The sequence below is a fragment of the Phaseolus vulgaris genome, chromosome 2 (genome assembly GCF_051622355.1).
Source record: "Phaseolus vulgaris cultivar YP4 chromosome 2, ASM5162235v1, whole genome shotgun sequence".
Lineage (NCBI taxonomy): Eukaryota > Viridiplantae > Streptophyta > Magnoliopsida > Fabales > Fabaceae > Phaseolus > Phaseolus vulgaris.
The window spans coordinates 7,671,359-7,685,691 of record NC_143499.1 but is presented as its reverse complement, the minus strand read 5'-3'; the positions used below and the strand labels follow the sequence as shown (position 1 = coordinate 7,685,691).

General features: G+C 34.2%; 2 protein-coding genes across 3 annotated transcripts; both read left to right on the top strand.

The window, feature by feature from the left end:
• Positions 1-5,655: 5,655 nt before the first annotated feature.
• On the top strand, positions 5,656-8,753 carry LOC137810527 (acid beta-fructofuranosidase). Its single transcript, XM_090298199.1, has 7 exons — positions 5,656-6,112; positions 6,411-6,419; positions 6,663-7,519; positions 7,625-7,786; positions 7,900-8,135; positions 8,232-8,319; positions 8,408-8,753. Exons 1-7 carry the CDS (start codon positions 5,725-5,727, stop codon positions 8,615-8,617), a joined length of 1,950 nt encoding a protein of 649 aa, XP_090154325.1. The 5' UTR covers positions 5,656-5,724; the 3' UTR covers positions 8,618-8,753.
• Positions 8,754-9,230: 477 nt separating this feature from the next.
• Positions 9,231-12,153, top strand: LOC137810526 (Pentapeptide repeat-containing protein). 2 transcript variants are annotated; one of them, XM_068611854.1, is made up of 6 exons: positions 9,231-9,748; positions 9,856-9,885; positions 10,544-10,650; positions 11,109-11,143; positions 11,243-11,371; positions 11,656-12,153. In XM_068611854.1, exons 1-6 carry the CDS (start codon positions 9,399-9,401, stop codon positions 11,845-11,847), a joined length of 843 nt encoding a protein of 280 aa, XP_068467955.1. In that variant the 5' UTR covers positions 9,231-9,398; the 3' UTR covers positions 11,848-12,153. The 2 variants fall into 2 exon arrangements, with proteins under 2 accessions (XP_068467955.1, XP_068467956.1); XM_068611855.1 differs by having other exon boundaries at positions 9,233-9,748; positions 10,561-10,650.
• The last annotated feature ends 2,180 nt before the right edge of the window (positions 12,154-14,333 follow it).

Below are 14,333 nucleotides of genomic sequence, written 5' to 3'. Positions count from 1 at the left end.
TGAAAACCCACCCGAAAAGACATATATTCATAAAACTTTCGGTCTTGGATGATTTCACTCTAAGTGAAAACCTACCCGAAAAAGCATCTATTCATAAAACTTTCGGTCTTGGATGATTTCACTCTAAGTGAAAACCCACCCAAAAAAGCATCTATTCATAAAACTTTCGGTCTTGGATGATTTCACTCTAAGTGAAAACCCACCCGAAAAATCGTACATTCATAAAACTATTGGTCTCGGATGATTTCATTCCAAGTAAAAACTCACTCGCATACCATACTTATGTTGATAATAAATTGGATAAGAAAGCCGAAAAAATAAGAAATGTTCTCGGTCACTATAAAAATTATAAATTAATAACCCATTATAATATTCTGCATAAACTTGATTTTATACGTTCGATCACAAGCATTCTTGAAGTCTTTTAAGAAATTCTTTTAATAGATTACAAAATTCGCGAAGAATCCACCATTTTGGAACAACTTTCGGATAAAAACCGAAAGGTACTTGTGCTTTGAAGTCTTGGCAGCCGAAAGGTACTCGGGGTTTCAAACGAAATGTAATCGTATTAAAGATATTACAATTGAAAAGAATAAGTAGTTAGAAACATGTTTCATGATAAAAGACCAAAAAAGTAAACATCTAGACATAAACGCCGAAACGTCAGCTAAAACACTTCAATCATACAAACCGGCAGGTCACAATTACATTAAATCGGCGAATCAGAAACAAAGTATCCAATCAATAACACAAGATAACAGTTGACAAAACAATAAACTTTATACGTATTAAGGTTCTAAAAAAGACATTACATTAACAATGCGAATGTCCACACATGGATTAGCATTTCAAAAAACATCCACACACGGATTAGCAGTTCAAAACAAATCTGCTTTCGGCAAATAAACCTACGCCCCCTAGCTCTCGATATTAATATCTTCAGCATCAGTGTCTGGAATCTCGTTAGCCGGCACTAATTCACCCTTATAAAAATCCTTTTTAACATCAAAGTTGCCTTCATCAATTGGAATCTTGTAAAAATATTTTGCTTGTTGAAGAGCCTTCTCAAAACCAAGCTGATGCTGTTCAAATATAAAGCTTTCGGCTTCAAAAACATTGGTCCTCAGCTGATTTATCTCTTCATCCATAAGTTTGATGGTGCTCTTATCGGATTCGTTCGCAGAAGATAACGCTGATACCTTTTCATTCAACAACTGATTCTCTTTAAGAAATTGAGCATTTTCTTCACTAGATCTCAAGCTTTCATTCTTCAATTCAACAATTTCTTTTCTAAAATCTTCCTTTGCAACTTCTTGTTCATTTTTCTGCTTCTTCATCTCTTCTAGTTGTTCGGACAAAGAGCTCGTTTTTTCCTTATATTCAGCAAGATCAGTCCTCAATTTCTCAAACTCAGATAAAGACACACAGTTTCCATTCTTCTCTTTCATCATTTTCCCAATCAACAAACTTCTACTCGACAATTCAATAATAGAATCCGCTAATGAAGCAGCATCCATATTTTTCAACATGTTATAAGACAATTCTTTAAAAGAAGTTTGGACAAACTTCGCATATTTCGTTGATGCACAAAAAATTGTTTCAGAGAGCGGTTCAGCCGAAACATTTTCAACGTGGCAATGACGCCGAGAAGACGAATGTGATCTCTTGCTGCTTCTATCTCGTTTCCTTGATTTTTTTCGAAGGACCGGCAACATCAACATTGCGCGTAACCTCAATCACTTCAACAGGCGCAACACGTTCCGCTCCTTCTATTTCAACAACAGGATTCACCACATCTTCACGTTGAGGAGTTACATCACCCACCTTGTTTAGCAACTTCGAAATAAGACCGAGCTTTCGGATTTGTGCTTGCCATCAAAGCTGAAAATCAATAAAAAACTTAGCAAAGTTAAAAAACTCATCCTATAAAACAAGAAAATATAGAACAACCACCTACCAATAAGATCTTCTCGAGGATGAGATGAAGTATACAATTGTAGCAAGGCGCGAGTGGGAACTTGGTACGAGAGGTGACTGAAAACTTCAATAACATGACGATCGGCCGCACCCATTGAGTGAAAAGATATTGAGTTAAACTTCACGGGATCTCTTGTCCAATAAAGAGGAAATTTTGGAGAATCTCCATTGAAAAAATACTCTTTTCCTATCGGCTCTATTAGAATTTTGAAGAAACCTCCCTTAAAATCCTTATATGATGATGTAAAAGGTTTAAGGAAGCAAACATTGGATTTGCTAATAAGGGATAGCCATCCTGGCCGTTTACCAGGCCGAGAGCTATAATAGTACAAGAAAGAAGCAGGACTAGGAGAAAGCGACAATAATTTACACAAAATACTAAATGCTTGCATTGCAGCCCAACCATTAGGATGAAGCTGAGTAGGAGCAACATTAAGGAAATTAAGAACGCCTATTTGAAAGTTGTTCAAAGGCAATCAAATATGAAGGTCTCTAAAAAAGCAAGCATAAAGATAAAAAAAAATTCATAACTATCATCCTCTCGGCCATGGCAAACATTATCAACATCTCCAACACGCCGAAAAGAAATAATATCATTTTCAATGTCAGAATTATAAATCTGAGAATGGGAAAGGAAACTACGAAGCTCAGTAGCAGAACGATACTTCGAAAAAAATTCTCGAACTTTAGGGTTAACCCACTGATAACCTGGACGAAGGTTTTTCCGAGGCAATATAAATTCGACTTCTTGAGGAACATCAACAGTAGGGGCTCCATTGGAATCATTCATGCAAGAAGGAGTAGCAGATGAAGACTTTGAGTCTGGATGATCTTCTTCTCGAACCACTCGCCTAGTTGATTCACCACCCGCGCTCAAACAATCATCAGTAGCAGAAAAGCTTGAAAGAGACATTACCTTTGCAAGAATCGACTGAAGATGGAAAATGAACTTCTTGTTCAATAGCAATAAACCTCACAATCATAAAAAGGTTCAATAAGAAACCTATTTATAACCCATAAGAAGCCCTAGAATTCGAAACGTTGCAATCATACGAAACTATTCAAAAATATATGATCTAACGGTTAAAATACACAATTCACGTCAAATCATGTATTCTCAGAAAAGTAAATTACGAAAACCAAGGCATTAAATACCAAATCAAATCAAATCTCAAAACTATTATATTATATTAAGACACAAATACTTTTCTTTAAATTTAAATAAACTATTTCTGTCTCGGGGGCCAGTGTACTGGTAGCCTAAAACCGAGAGGTATAAGCCGAGAACTACATATTAAATAACCAAAGTGATAAGTTAAAACCGAGAGGTCTGGACCAAAACCTGAAAGGATAATAGACATTATAATAAAGCCCAATTTAGATAAGAAACTTGCACAAGGGGGTGTAAAAATAATAAAAAGGTGTAAAAAGAAAGTCCAAAAGTAATGTAGAAGGCCCATTAACGAAACCCTATAAATAGGAGGTCAGCATAAGAAAAAGGTAAGAGTGATTTTATTTGAAAACTATTGAACTATTTCTGACTTTGGCATCGGAGCGACTTGTAGATACATCCCCCCACCTGTGAGAAGTACCAGCCGAGAGTTCCAGCCGAGAGTACCAGCCAAGAGTGCCAGCCGAGAGTACCAGCCAAGAGTGCCAGCCGAGAGGAGCAGTCGAGAATGCTAGCCGAGAGGAGCAGTCGAGAATACTAGCCGAGAGGTGCAACCGAGAGTACCAGCCAAGAGTCCAGCCCAAGAAACAGTTCAGCCAAGAGGAAACCGAGAGTCCAGCCCAAGACCGGAAGATTTATGTAATAGGTCGTCTTGTCAATCTGGTTCGAGTGTTCTTGGTCCTGTTGTAAGAATATATATATATATTAATAAATGAAACTTATTAATATTCATCCAAAATTAATATTTTCACATATATATCCATCGATCAAAATTGTTGTTATTGTTAATTTTTTTTAAAATCTAACGTTTAATAATAATTAAAATTATAATTATAAAAAATAAATAAATTATAATATATGGAGTTCATCAAAATAATTATTATATAAAAATATAAATATGATAAATAAAACATATCATAATTATCAACAGTGATCAATTTAAAAGTCAGATAAAACACATCTAAATAATTTTCAAAACTAGGCGAAGGAAAAATAATTGTCAAAGTAGGTTATCCAGTCATATATATATTTCTATATAAATGGAGACATTTAACGATAAGGGCTAAGAATATGGAAGAATAAGATTATTAGTGGGTATATATATACAATGCTCTCATTTTAGCGAAATTAACAGCGTAATTATTTGCATCGCGCTTATTTAATATTAAATTAGACAAACTATATATTACAAAAACAAATTATTCTAGAAATTTATTTTTAAAATTTATTCTTCATTCTCGTACTTTATTTTTTAAAAATTAAAAGATTTACTCTTCATTCTTATACTTCATTTTTAAAATCTAATAGTTTTTGAAACGATTTATGTTTAAAGTCACGTTTTTTTAATCCTTGTTTTTTTTATATATATATTTCATTCCTAAGGATAAAAAAATTAGACGTGTTTACAGTTCTAGGTAAATGTTCAACGTGAAATAAGATGCAACCAAATTAACCATATGATAATATTATTTTTATCCACATAAATTATCTTATAATTAATTATTTTCCAATAACATTTAAATAATTTATGCCTATATTGACTCCATGGAAAAATATTTTCCTTACAGTTTGTTTTATAAGACGTGTAAATCTTTCTGCTACTATTAGAAAAAGGAATCATATTAAAGGATTTCATTGGGTTTAGGTTTACAGAAAAGGGTTTATGTTTTGAATAAAATTGTTATTGTTAAGGTCAATCTTATATGAAATATTTTAAAAAGAGTTTATCAAAAACATATATATAAATTTTCCTCAAGTAAATAAATCTTTGTTCCTCTTAGTTTTGAGTGAGAATCTCTTAAGATAAGATATGTCTAATAGTTCTACATGTTTTGGAATTTAAAATAACAACAATTAATATAAACTTTCTTATCTTGATATTTGAAGATTTTTATAATTGTTACTTATAACTGTTGTTATATCTTCTATTAAAGGTTTGTTATAGACCTATTAATCATTAATAAAATTATTTAGAATATTATCTTAGAAAAAGTAAAAGAATATCTTTTGTGATATTTAAGATTAATTGAGAAAAATTTCAAAGATTATATCATATCAGTTAAGAAGTATAATATAAAAGATATTCAAGATAATTAACCAGTGCAATATCTCTTTGTGATATTTAAAATTAGTTGAAAAGAATTTTAAAGATAACTAAAATACTCTTAAATAAAGTCATTTAAACTTTTAAGTCAGAAAACAATAATTAAATTATTAATTCTAAAGGATATTGCCTTGATTGAGAATCTTTAAATATAAATAATGCATGTATTTATGGATAAAAGATAATATTTTGTGAAACTAATTATCAGGATTATGTAAATATACAGGAATCGAATTTGAAAAGATGTTTACTAAAAGTAAAGAAGTGGATTATTGAAAAAAAGATAGGGAAAAAAAGGTGGGGCCAGTGATCTTAACTGAATTATTAGTTAAAGTAGTAAACTGTATTGATGTTGAGCTCCGTAGAAACAGGCTTATAAATATTGTGATGCCATCTGTGAAAATGCACCTCAAATATTTCTGATTCAGTTCACAATTTCTGCAGTTTTGCTTGGTCTCTCCCTACCCAAGCAATGGGAAGCTCTTCCTCCTCTCATTCCGAACTCCCTTGTTCCTATGGTCCTATACCCGATGGACCCCACTCTCCGGCGGAGCCCGGAAGACACGTGATGAAAAAGGGTCTTTTCATCTCATCTGGCTTGCTGCTGCTGCTTCTGTCCTTGCTGGCCTTCAATGCCTACTACCCGCATTCAACACCACCCAATGAATCAGAACACAACCCCCACACAGTACCAAGCTCAACGTTGAAACCATTTTCTCGCGGCGTGTCTTCAGGGGTGTCCCAGAAGTCTACCTGGGTGTTGAATAGCAACAATGGAGAGTCCTATCCTTGGAACAATACCCTCCTGTCATGGCAGCGAACGGCTTACCATTTCCAACCTCAGAAGAATTGGATGAACGGTAGCTTCATTTTCCTCATTCTGCTTTATTTCCACTTTCAAACTCCTCTTTTTTAATCATTTTGTTATAATGATAACATTTGATGCAAAAACTCATTTTTATTTTTTAAGGAAAAACTACCAAAACAGACTGTGGTTAAGGAAATTAATTTTATAATCCTTTCATTTTTATGGTTGACTGTTAAAATCAAAATACTGTCTGCAAAGGATTGTCTTAATCAAAATACTAACTTTTTTTCTTATCTCTGTGGGTTTGTCTTCGGCTTGCTCTGTCGGGGAACCTGGTTTGTCTGCTTCAGATCCTAATGGTAAGTCGCTTTTTCCTATTGTTTTTTCCTCACTTGCATTAATTTATAAACAAGAGAAATAGAAATTGAAAAAAAAATACAATATTGGAATAAAAATACAATATTCTAGAAAGTTAGACACAACCAAAGTACAAATATTTTTTCCAACATTTTTGGAATTATTGAAGTTAACAAAAGGGCCTCACAATTTTCCCTGCACCACCTTTCTAACATAGTTGTTGCAATTTGGGTAACCAATTTCAGGTCCTATGTACTACAAAGGGTGGTATCACTTCTTCTACCAATACAATCCGAAGGGTGCAGTTTGGGGTGACATAGTTTGGGGGCACGCTGTATCAAGGGACTTGATCCACTGGCTTCACCTTCCTCTAGCAATGGTGGCTGATCAATGGTATGACAAAAATGGCGTGTGGACTGGCTCTGCCACCATCTTACCTAATGGTGAAGTCATCATGCTATACACTGGTTCCACCAACGAGTCAGTGCAGGTCCAAAACCTTGCATACCCTGCAGATCTCTCTGATCCTCTTCTTGTTGATTGGATCAAATACCCTTCAAATCCAGTTCTGTTCCCCCCACCAGGCATCGATACCAAGGATTTTCGTGATCCCACCACAGCTTGGCTCACCTCTGAAGGCAAGTGGCGCATCAGTATTGGTTCAAAGCTTAACAAGACTGGCATTGCCTTGGTTTATGATACCAATGACTTCAAGACCTATGAGCGTGTGGAGGGACTGCTCCGTGCTGTGCCTGGCACTGGGATGTGGGAGTGTGTTGACTTCTTCCCAGTATACAGCAAGGGTGAAAATGGGTTGGATACTTCAATCAATGGGGAGAATGTGAAGCATGTGATGAAGGTTAGCTTGGATGATGATAGACACGATTACTATGCAGTGGGGACTTACGATGAGAAGAATGTCAAGTTCACACCAGATGACTTGAAGAACGATGTTGGTATTGGACTCAGATATGACTATGGTATATTTTATGCATCCAAGACATTTTATGATCAGAATAAGGGAAGGAGAGTGTTGTGGAGTTGGATTGGAGAGTCTGATAGCGAATACGCTGACGTCGCCAAAGGTTGGGCATCAATTCAGGTGTGTTCAATTTATTTTACATTTTTCTTCTTTACCAACACTGTCCCTTTAAACTACTGCTATATATAAGCTACCAATAACATTGATTGCATTTTCTTTGTATAGGGTATTCCAAGAACAGTGACACTTGATAAGAAAACTGGTAGCAGCTTACTTCAATGGCCTGTAGCAGAGGTTGAACGTTTGAGATTGGGAAGCGATGAGTTTGAAAATTTGAAGGTGAAGCCAGGGTCAGTGGTGCCACTTCAAATTGGAACAGCTGCACAGGTTTGGGTTCATGTTAATTTTTTTGATTGACAAGTAGTTAGGAGAAGATCAAGTTGAGTGTAATTAGGCTAGTATAATTCAATGACACGCAATTGCATCTTTCAATGCAACAGTTGGACATTGTAGCTGAGTTTGAGATAGATAACAAAGCCTTGGAGATGACTGGGCAATCCAATATGGAGTACGAGTGTAGCACCAGTGGCGGAGCAGCAGAACGTGGTGCCTTAGGACCATTCGGTCTTCTAGTTTTGGCTGATCATGATCTTTCTGAATACACTCCCACATACTTTTATGTAGTTAAAGGAAGCGATGGACAACTTAAAACTTCCTTTTGCTCAGATCAATCAAGGTATTACACTAATATTCTGTTTGAAACTTGTAATCGCATTGTGTGTCTATTAAGAAGAATTTTATACAACGTTTATTAAGTTACATAATATTGTAGGTCTTCTCTAGCAACTGATGTTGGTAAGAAAATCTTTGGAAGCTCTGTTCCAGTACTAAAAGATGAAAAACTGTCAGTGAGGATATTGGTAAGCTTTGTGATTTTCTCGCTCAAAGTTTAATATATATTTTTTTATATGAAGTTGAAGTAGATGAACTAATAAAGTTGAAAATTAGGTGGACCATTCTGTGGTGGAAAGCTTTGCTCAAGGTGGAAGGACATGCGTGACGTCTCGAGTTTATCCAACGAAGGCAATCTATGGAGCTGCTAGATTGTTTCTATTCAATAATGCTACCCAAGTCACTGTGACTGCTTCAGTTAAAGTTTGGCAAATGAATTCTGCATTCATACGCCCCTTCAACCCACAAGAAACTAATTCAACTTAAGGGACAAAAGTTCAAAGAAAAGTTTGTAAATTAGGCTTCATTTTGTAAATTAGAACTGATATTTGTAAATTGTGATGATAATGAAAGAAATTTTATGATTCTCCCTTTCAATGAAAAAATGGCTGGACAATATACATTTACTGCGAGTGAATAATAACTAAGAAACCACGACTGAAACAAAAACTAACATTTATTCATGTCATGTAGAACTTATAAGATGAAATAGCATAATATTATTGAGACAATCAAGTCTAAATACCATTTAATACATACAGTTGATGATCGATTTAAATCTAACACTATTAGATACTGATTATAAAGCAATATTCTGTCTTCTTCACCATATATGAATTAACAATATAAATAAAAATTAATTAATTTATAAAAATAAGCTTTACGAGTATTATTATTTAAATTAACAGAAAATACATCAATATGATTTTATAATAATCATAAACTCTTATTCTGTTTTAATTATTAAAAAAATAAATCTAAAATAAATTTATATTGTAACATGGAAATATTTTTAATTATTATTTTCCTAATGAGTACTCTAAACACCTTGTTTGTTTACTAACTACAAGATAAAGGGTTTGGTTTGGTCCTAAATCCCATAATTTATGTGGCATTTTTTGAAAGCAGATAACGCTTGAACACGTGTTCTGTTACTTACCACTACTCCATTCTTCTTCTTCCACTTTCACCATGAACAACTGAACAGCGACCTCCCTTCAAATCGCTTCTCCTTCCTCGTTCCTTTCGTGGACAACCTCTGGTTACCATGATGGCACTCAATTCATTGTCACCACTTTCAGTTAATTCTCTTCTCGTATCTTCAAGCTCAGCTTCCATGATTTCGGATTCTCATTCAAAGCCCTTTGCCGTTTCCTGCCAATTGAACTCAAACAGAGATCACCGTGAAGAAAGTAGAAAGAGTGTCGGTTGTAGCGCAGTGGCTGCCAATGCAGAATCCAGGAAATGGGGGAAAGTGGTTTCGGCCACGTTGGCGGCCGCCGTTATTGCCTTCAGCTCTGACATGTCTGCCCTTGCTGATCTCAACAAATTTGAGGCTGAAATGAGGGGTGAATTTGGGATAGGATCGGCTGCACAATTTGGCTCTGCAGATCTCAGGTTCGTTTATTTCATTCAATTTTATCTTTGTGGATTCATAAATAATACTTTTGGACTAAGTTTTAGGAAATAGAAGAACTGATTTGTGTTCGCTAATTGTTTTGCAGGAAAGCAGTGCATGTGAATGAAAATTTCAGGTAATGTTGTTTTATTTCTATTGGCCATGCGTAATAAAAAAATTAGAAATGAACATGATGCAATTTTATTGTTCTCCTTTCAATATTAGCTTTTTATCAAATTTATAATCACAAAAGAAAAAAGGTGGAAAATAGAATGATAGAAATATAATGGAGAGTCAATAGGAAAATGTTTTTTTTCTTTCCCTTATATTTGGTGTGGTAGACATTCGTCTTTTTCTTGTTCCTTTAGTCAATGTTCTTTTTTGTTGTTTCAATTTTACGTATAACATATAGAAAGTTTGAGTTAGCGCGACCCTATAGTTTTCCTTTATCTAATGCAACATTGTCAAGAAACACAAAGAAACTCTACTTTACTGATATAGACATTCTAAACTGAAGATTAGTCAGTTTAGTTATGTTTTTTTAAGCATCCTTACTTTCATATAGAAGTACTGATCTGGCGGCTGGGAAAGTAGCTACAATGTTTATTTCGAATTAACATTAACAGTTTTATGAAGTTCACTATTTTATGCACACACACACACGAGCAATTAAACATAGTAGAAAAGTGTTACTTCAATTTATTCTAAATTGTCACTTCATAGAAATTTATGGAATCTAATAATGTATAAGTTTGGAGTCCTCTATTCATAATGATTCTGAATGACTGATACAGAAGAGCCAATTTCACAGCTGCTGATATGAGAGAATCTGATTTTAGCGGTTCAACTTTCAATGGTGCATACCTTGAGAAAGCTGTCGCATACAGGGCAAATTTTTCAGGTATAGGCTTATTGCAATATAAATTCTTCACAGCATGTTTTGAATGCAGCTCCAAGTTATCTCTGTTGAGATAAATAAAAAGTCGGATACTTTCAACTAATAGACTATGTTAGACCCACTGTTTACTCAGACTATTGGGCCCAAGGCAGACTTCCGTTTTAAGTCATGGTTAAGTCTTATATGCTTGCACATCCAAAACAGTGTTTATTCTCTAAGTTAAAAAATATGACCGTATATTCCTACAAAAGACATAAAAAACTCGTTTATTTTCTTTATTAAAAATTCTTGATGTAATTCAAGAAATTTAGAAAGAGTTTACGCATTTGTTTCCTTCACTTCATACATTTCTTGTACACATATATACCTTTTACTTTATCATTCTCATGTTCCTGTGTTTTTTGCGTGTAATTTTTGACAGTGACTCTAATTTTGAAATGTTTTCATCTGACATTTTTCAGGGGCTGATTTAAGTGATACATTGATGGATCGCATGGTAGCTGCATCAATTTGATTAATTTTATCGATATGTTTGATGTTATTTTTTTTTTCTTTTAATTTGGTTTAATGTGATTTTCTTACCTTTGGTTTACAGGTTTTAAACGAAGCCAATCTTACTAATGCCATTCTCCTTAGAACAGTCCTCACACGGAGTGACCTTGCGGGTGCCATCATCGAAGGTGCTGACTTTAGTGATGCTGTGTTGGATCTTCTCCAAAAGCAGGTATGACCATTGATGTCTTATTAAGGGAATGGATCCTCTAATATGAATTGGAAGGTGATTTAATTCTTTCAAATTTTTCGACAGATTCTTCTATTCATGTGGTCTTTTTAGTCTCTTTTCTGTTGCTATTTGAGTTTATCTCTCTCCCATGATCCTCACATGATCAGGATCCATGACCCATCCTTGCTTAGAATATGTACCGTTGTGATTGAAATGCTTTGCCAGCATAATTTTTACCTAAGGTGACACTGATATGACGTATACTGTTTGATTAAATTGTATAGGCTTTATGCAAGTATGCTAGTGGCACAAATCCTGTGACAGGAGTGAGCACAAGAGTAAGCTTAGGTTGTGGGAACAAACGACGAAATGCTTATGGCTCCCCATCATCTCCCCTTTTAAGTGCTCCGCCACAGAAACTGCTTGACCGAGATGGTTTCTGTGATGAAGCAACAGGACTCTGCGATGCAAAGTAGTTTCTCGGAGTAATCCTTGCTCCAAGGCCATAGTCGTGTAAATATATCAGAGACTATAATTGAGGTCTGTTTGCCTTTTGTACTTCTGAGAGCATACCCGCATTGATGAAATGACGTCACTTCTTGAACCTATGTTGGGTATTGTTGGGCTCTGTTTAACATGCCAGAACCTATTTTGGCAGTCATCTTTCTCCTATGTAAGATCTACTGGATATAAGAATATGTTTCGTCCTTTGGACGTAATCCTTTTGATTATGAACCTTGTAAGTCCGATTCTTGTTTAAATTTATCTTGCACAAGCACTCACATTCCCTCTTCAGATGCTTAGATAGATTCCCTCGAGATTTAGTCCTCAATTGGATGCGAAGAGATCATCGTTAACTTTCTGTAATCATCAATCAACTTACATTCAAAACCTATAGATTACGTCTGGTAAGACTTTTAAGTTAACTCATAACTTCTTTGATTATGAAAAAGAGTTTATTTCACCAGTTAATATGTTTGGAGAAGATGGTTATTTTAGTAACTGTTAGATAACCATTTTCTCCAAACGGATTAACGTTTAAAAAATTAAATAGGAACTGCCAGATGAATCCCTCTCAATTTAACTTACATTTTTCTAATTATAAATTTTGTATGGAACTTATACTCGTGTAATACATGATAAAAATGTTTAGTATGAGAAAGAAAGACAAAAAGAAAGAAACTATTTTTCATAAGATGTTAAAAACCATTAAAAAATGAAAGTGTAAATATGAGAGTATTGCAAAAGATTTTTCTGAAAGAAGATTTTCTTCCCTGCGTGGATTGTGAAATTCATTTATAAGAAACTCTACGAGGGTTTTGCTAGTGCAATTGTTGAAGAGGTTGCACGGTATCTCACTGAAGAACCTGGAAGTTTCAGAAATCTTGGACGACTGGTTCCATCTTCTTCACGACTCAAAAGTTATTTTAGGGATGACGCGCTTTTACTCCAGAGAAACCGCTTTTACTCCAGAGAAACACACATCTCAACTTCTTGTTTTGTTCGAAATCTCATAACGATCAGAGATTATGATATTTTATTGTATATAAGTGGACGCAAACTTCACCCCATAAACCAGTTTTATGGAGCTGAGTTAGCCTTAAAATCCATTTCTTAACATTTTTTTCACTTCTTATTTTCTTTCTCTCTTTCTCTATATTTTCGATGTCATAGGTTCTTACTCTTGAGAGTTCACTTGTTAGGTTCTTACTCTTCTTCTTTTGTTTTGTAGCATGACAAATATTACAAATTAAATCTTTGCTAATATGTAAGGAAATTATTTCTTCGTAATATCAAGTCTTTAGTAGACAAAAATGTCCCATACAATAGATAAATATTTTGAACATCATAATATAGTTTAATAGTAGAGTTTATACAACAAGATTGTGCAACATATTCATCAAGAGTATATAGCTCATCCTTAACCTCAACTACCAATCCTCTCGTTGGTCTGATGTCCTGAATAACACAAGATTTTGAGTAGAAAGCAAGCTTGTAATTGTTATTACCCATGGGTTTATAGATTGAGATAATATTATAAGAAAAAACAAGTATGAAAAGAACATCAATAAGAAATAATTTTTCACTCATTCTTACGGTTCCTTTATGATCAATGGCATAAACATGAATTCCATTAGGCAAATTCACAATAATGGAATCAATTATCTTGTAAGGGGAGAAATTTGATAGAGAGGAAGACACATGATTATTTGCACTTTGAATTTTCCATTTTGAGTACTAGCTAAACTAACAATAGAGTGATTATTACCTTTATTTTCACCTTTAAAAGTCAAATTGTGAAAAGGTGAATAACCAATTTGAATGACCTCTGCAAAACTAGAGTTAATTTCATAATTAGATTATTGAAGGAGGGACAAAAGAGTTTGATATTGTTACTGAGATAATTGGAAATAAGCATTGTTAGTGGTATTATTTTTTGTATGATCATTGTTGGTTTCTTTAATAGTGTCTACATTGTTGATGACACTATTTCTGCCACTCACTGTAAATTCTATTTCCCAGAGGGTATCAATGCTTCTTATAGCAAACATCAATGGTATGTCCACTTCAGCCACAATACAAACCTTCTTATTTTTAATGTTCTTATTGTCTTGATTGATAAGGAAACTATGTTCTGGTAGCAAATTGTTTATGTATGACCAACACGACCATAATATTTGTAGATAATAGAATTGTTGTTAGTAAAATTGTTGGCAATCTTGACATAGATCTTAGAATGAAGAGTGACTACAACTATTTCCTAAGAGTTGTCTCTTATGTTGAGCAACATATCATAATATCTTGGAGATGGAAGGAATAAGTTCCATGAGGAGCACATGAGATCTAACAGTATATTACTATTTCAAACCTCTTAAAAATTACAAGGCTTGATCCTCTCTTTTGCGTTGACTAAATGGTAGGAAGAAAAATACAAGAACACTTGTTTAGACAAATATACATT

Bases quoted from the DNA above. Each gene is read 5' to 3' on its own strand.
- LOC137810527 (XM_090298199.1), top strand. From the start codon at position 5,725: ATGGGAAGCTCTTCCTCCTCTCATTCCGAACTCCCTTGTTCCTATGGT. The intron at 7,520-7,624 runs GTGTGTTCAATT...TTCTTTGTATAG, and splicing joins AAGGTTGGGCATCAATTCAG to GGTATTCCAAGAACAGTGAC. The intron at 8,320-8,407 runs GTAAGCTTTGTG...GTTGAAAATTAG, and splicing joins AACTGTCAGTGAGGATATTG to GTGGACCATTCTGTGGTGGA.
- LOC137810526 (XM_068611854.1), top strand. From the start codon at position 9,399: ATGATGGCACTCAATTCATTGTCACCACTTTCAGTTAATTCTCTTCTC. The intron at 9,749-9,855 runs GTTCGTTTATTT...ATTGTTTTGCAG, and splicing joins TTTGGCTCTGCAGATCTCAG to GAAAGCAGTGCATGTGAATG. The intron at 9,886-10,543 runs GTAATGTTGTTT...TGACTGATACAG, and splicing joins CATGTGAATGAAAATTTCAG to AAGAGCCAATTTCACAGCTG.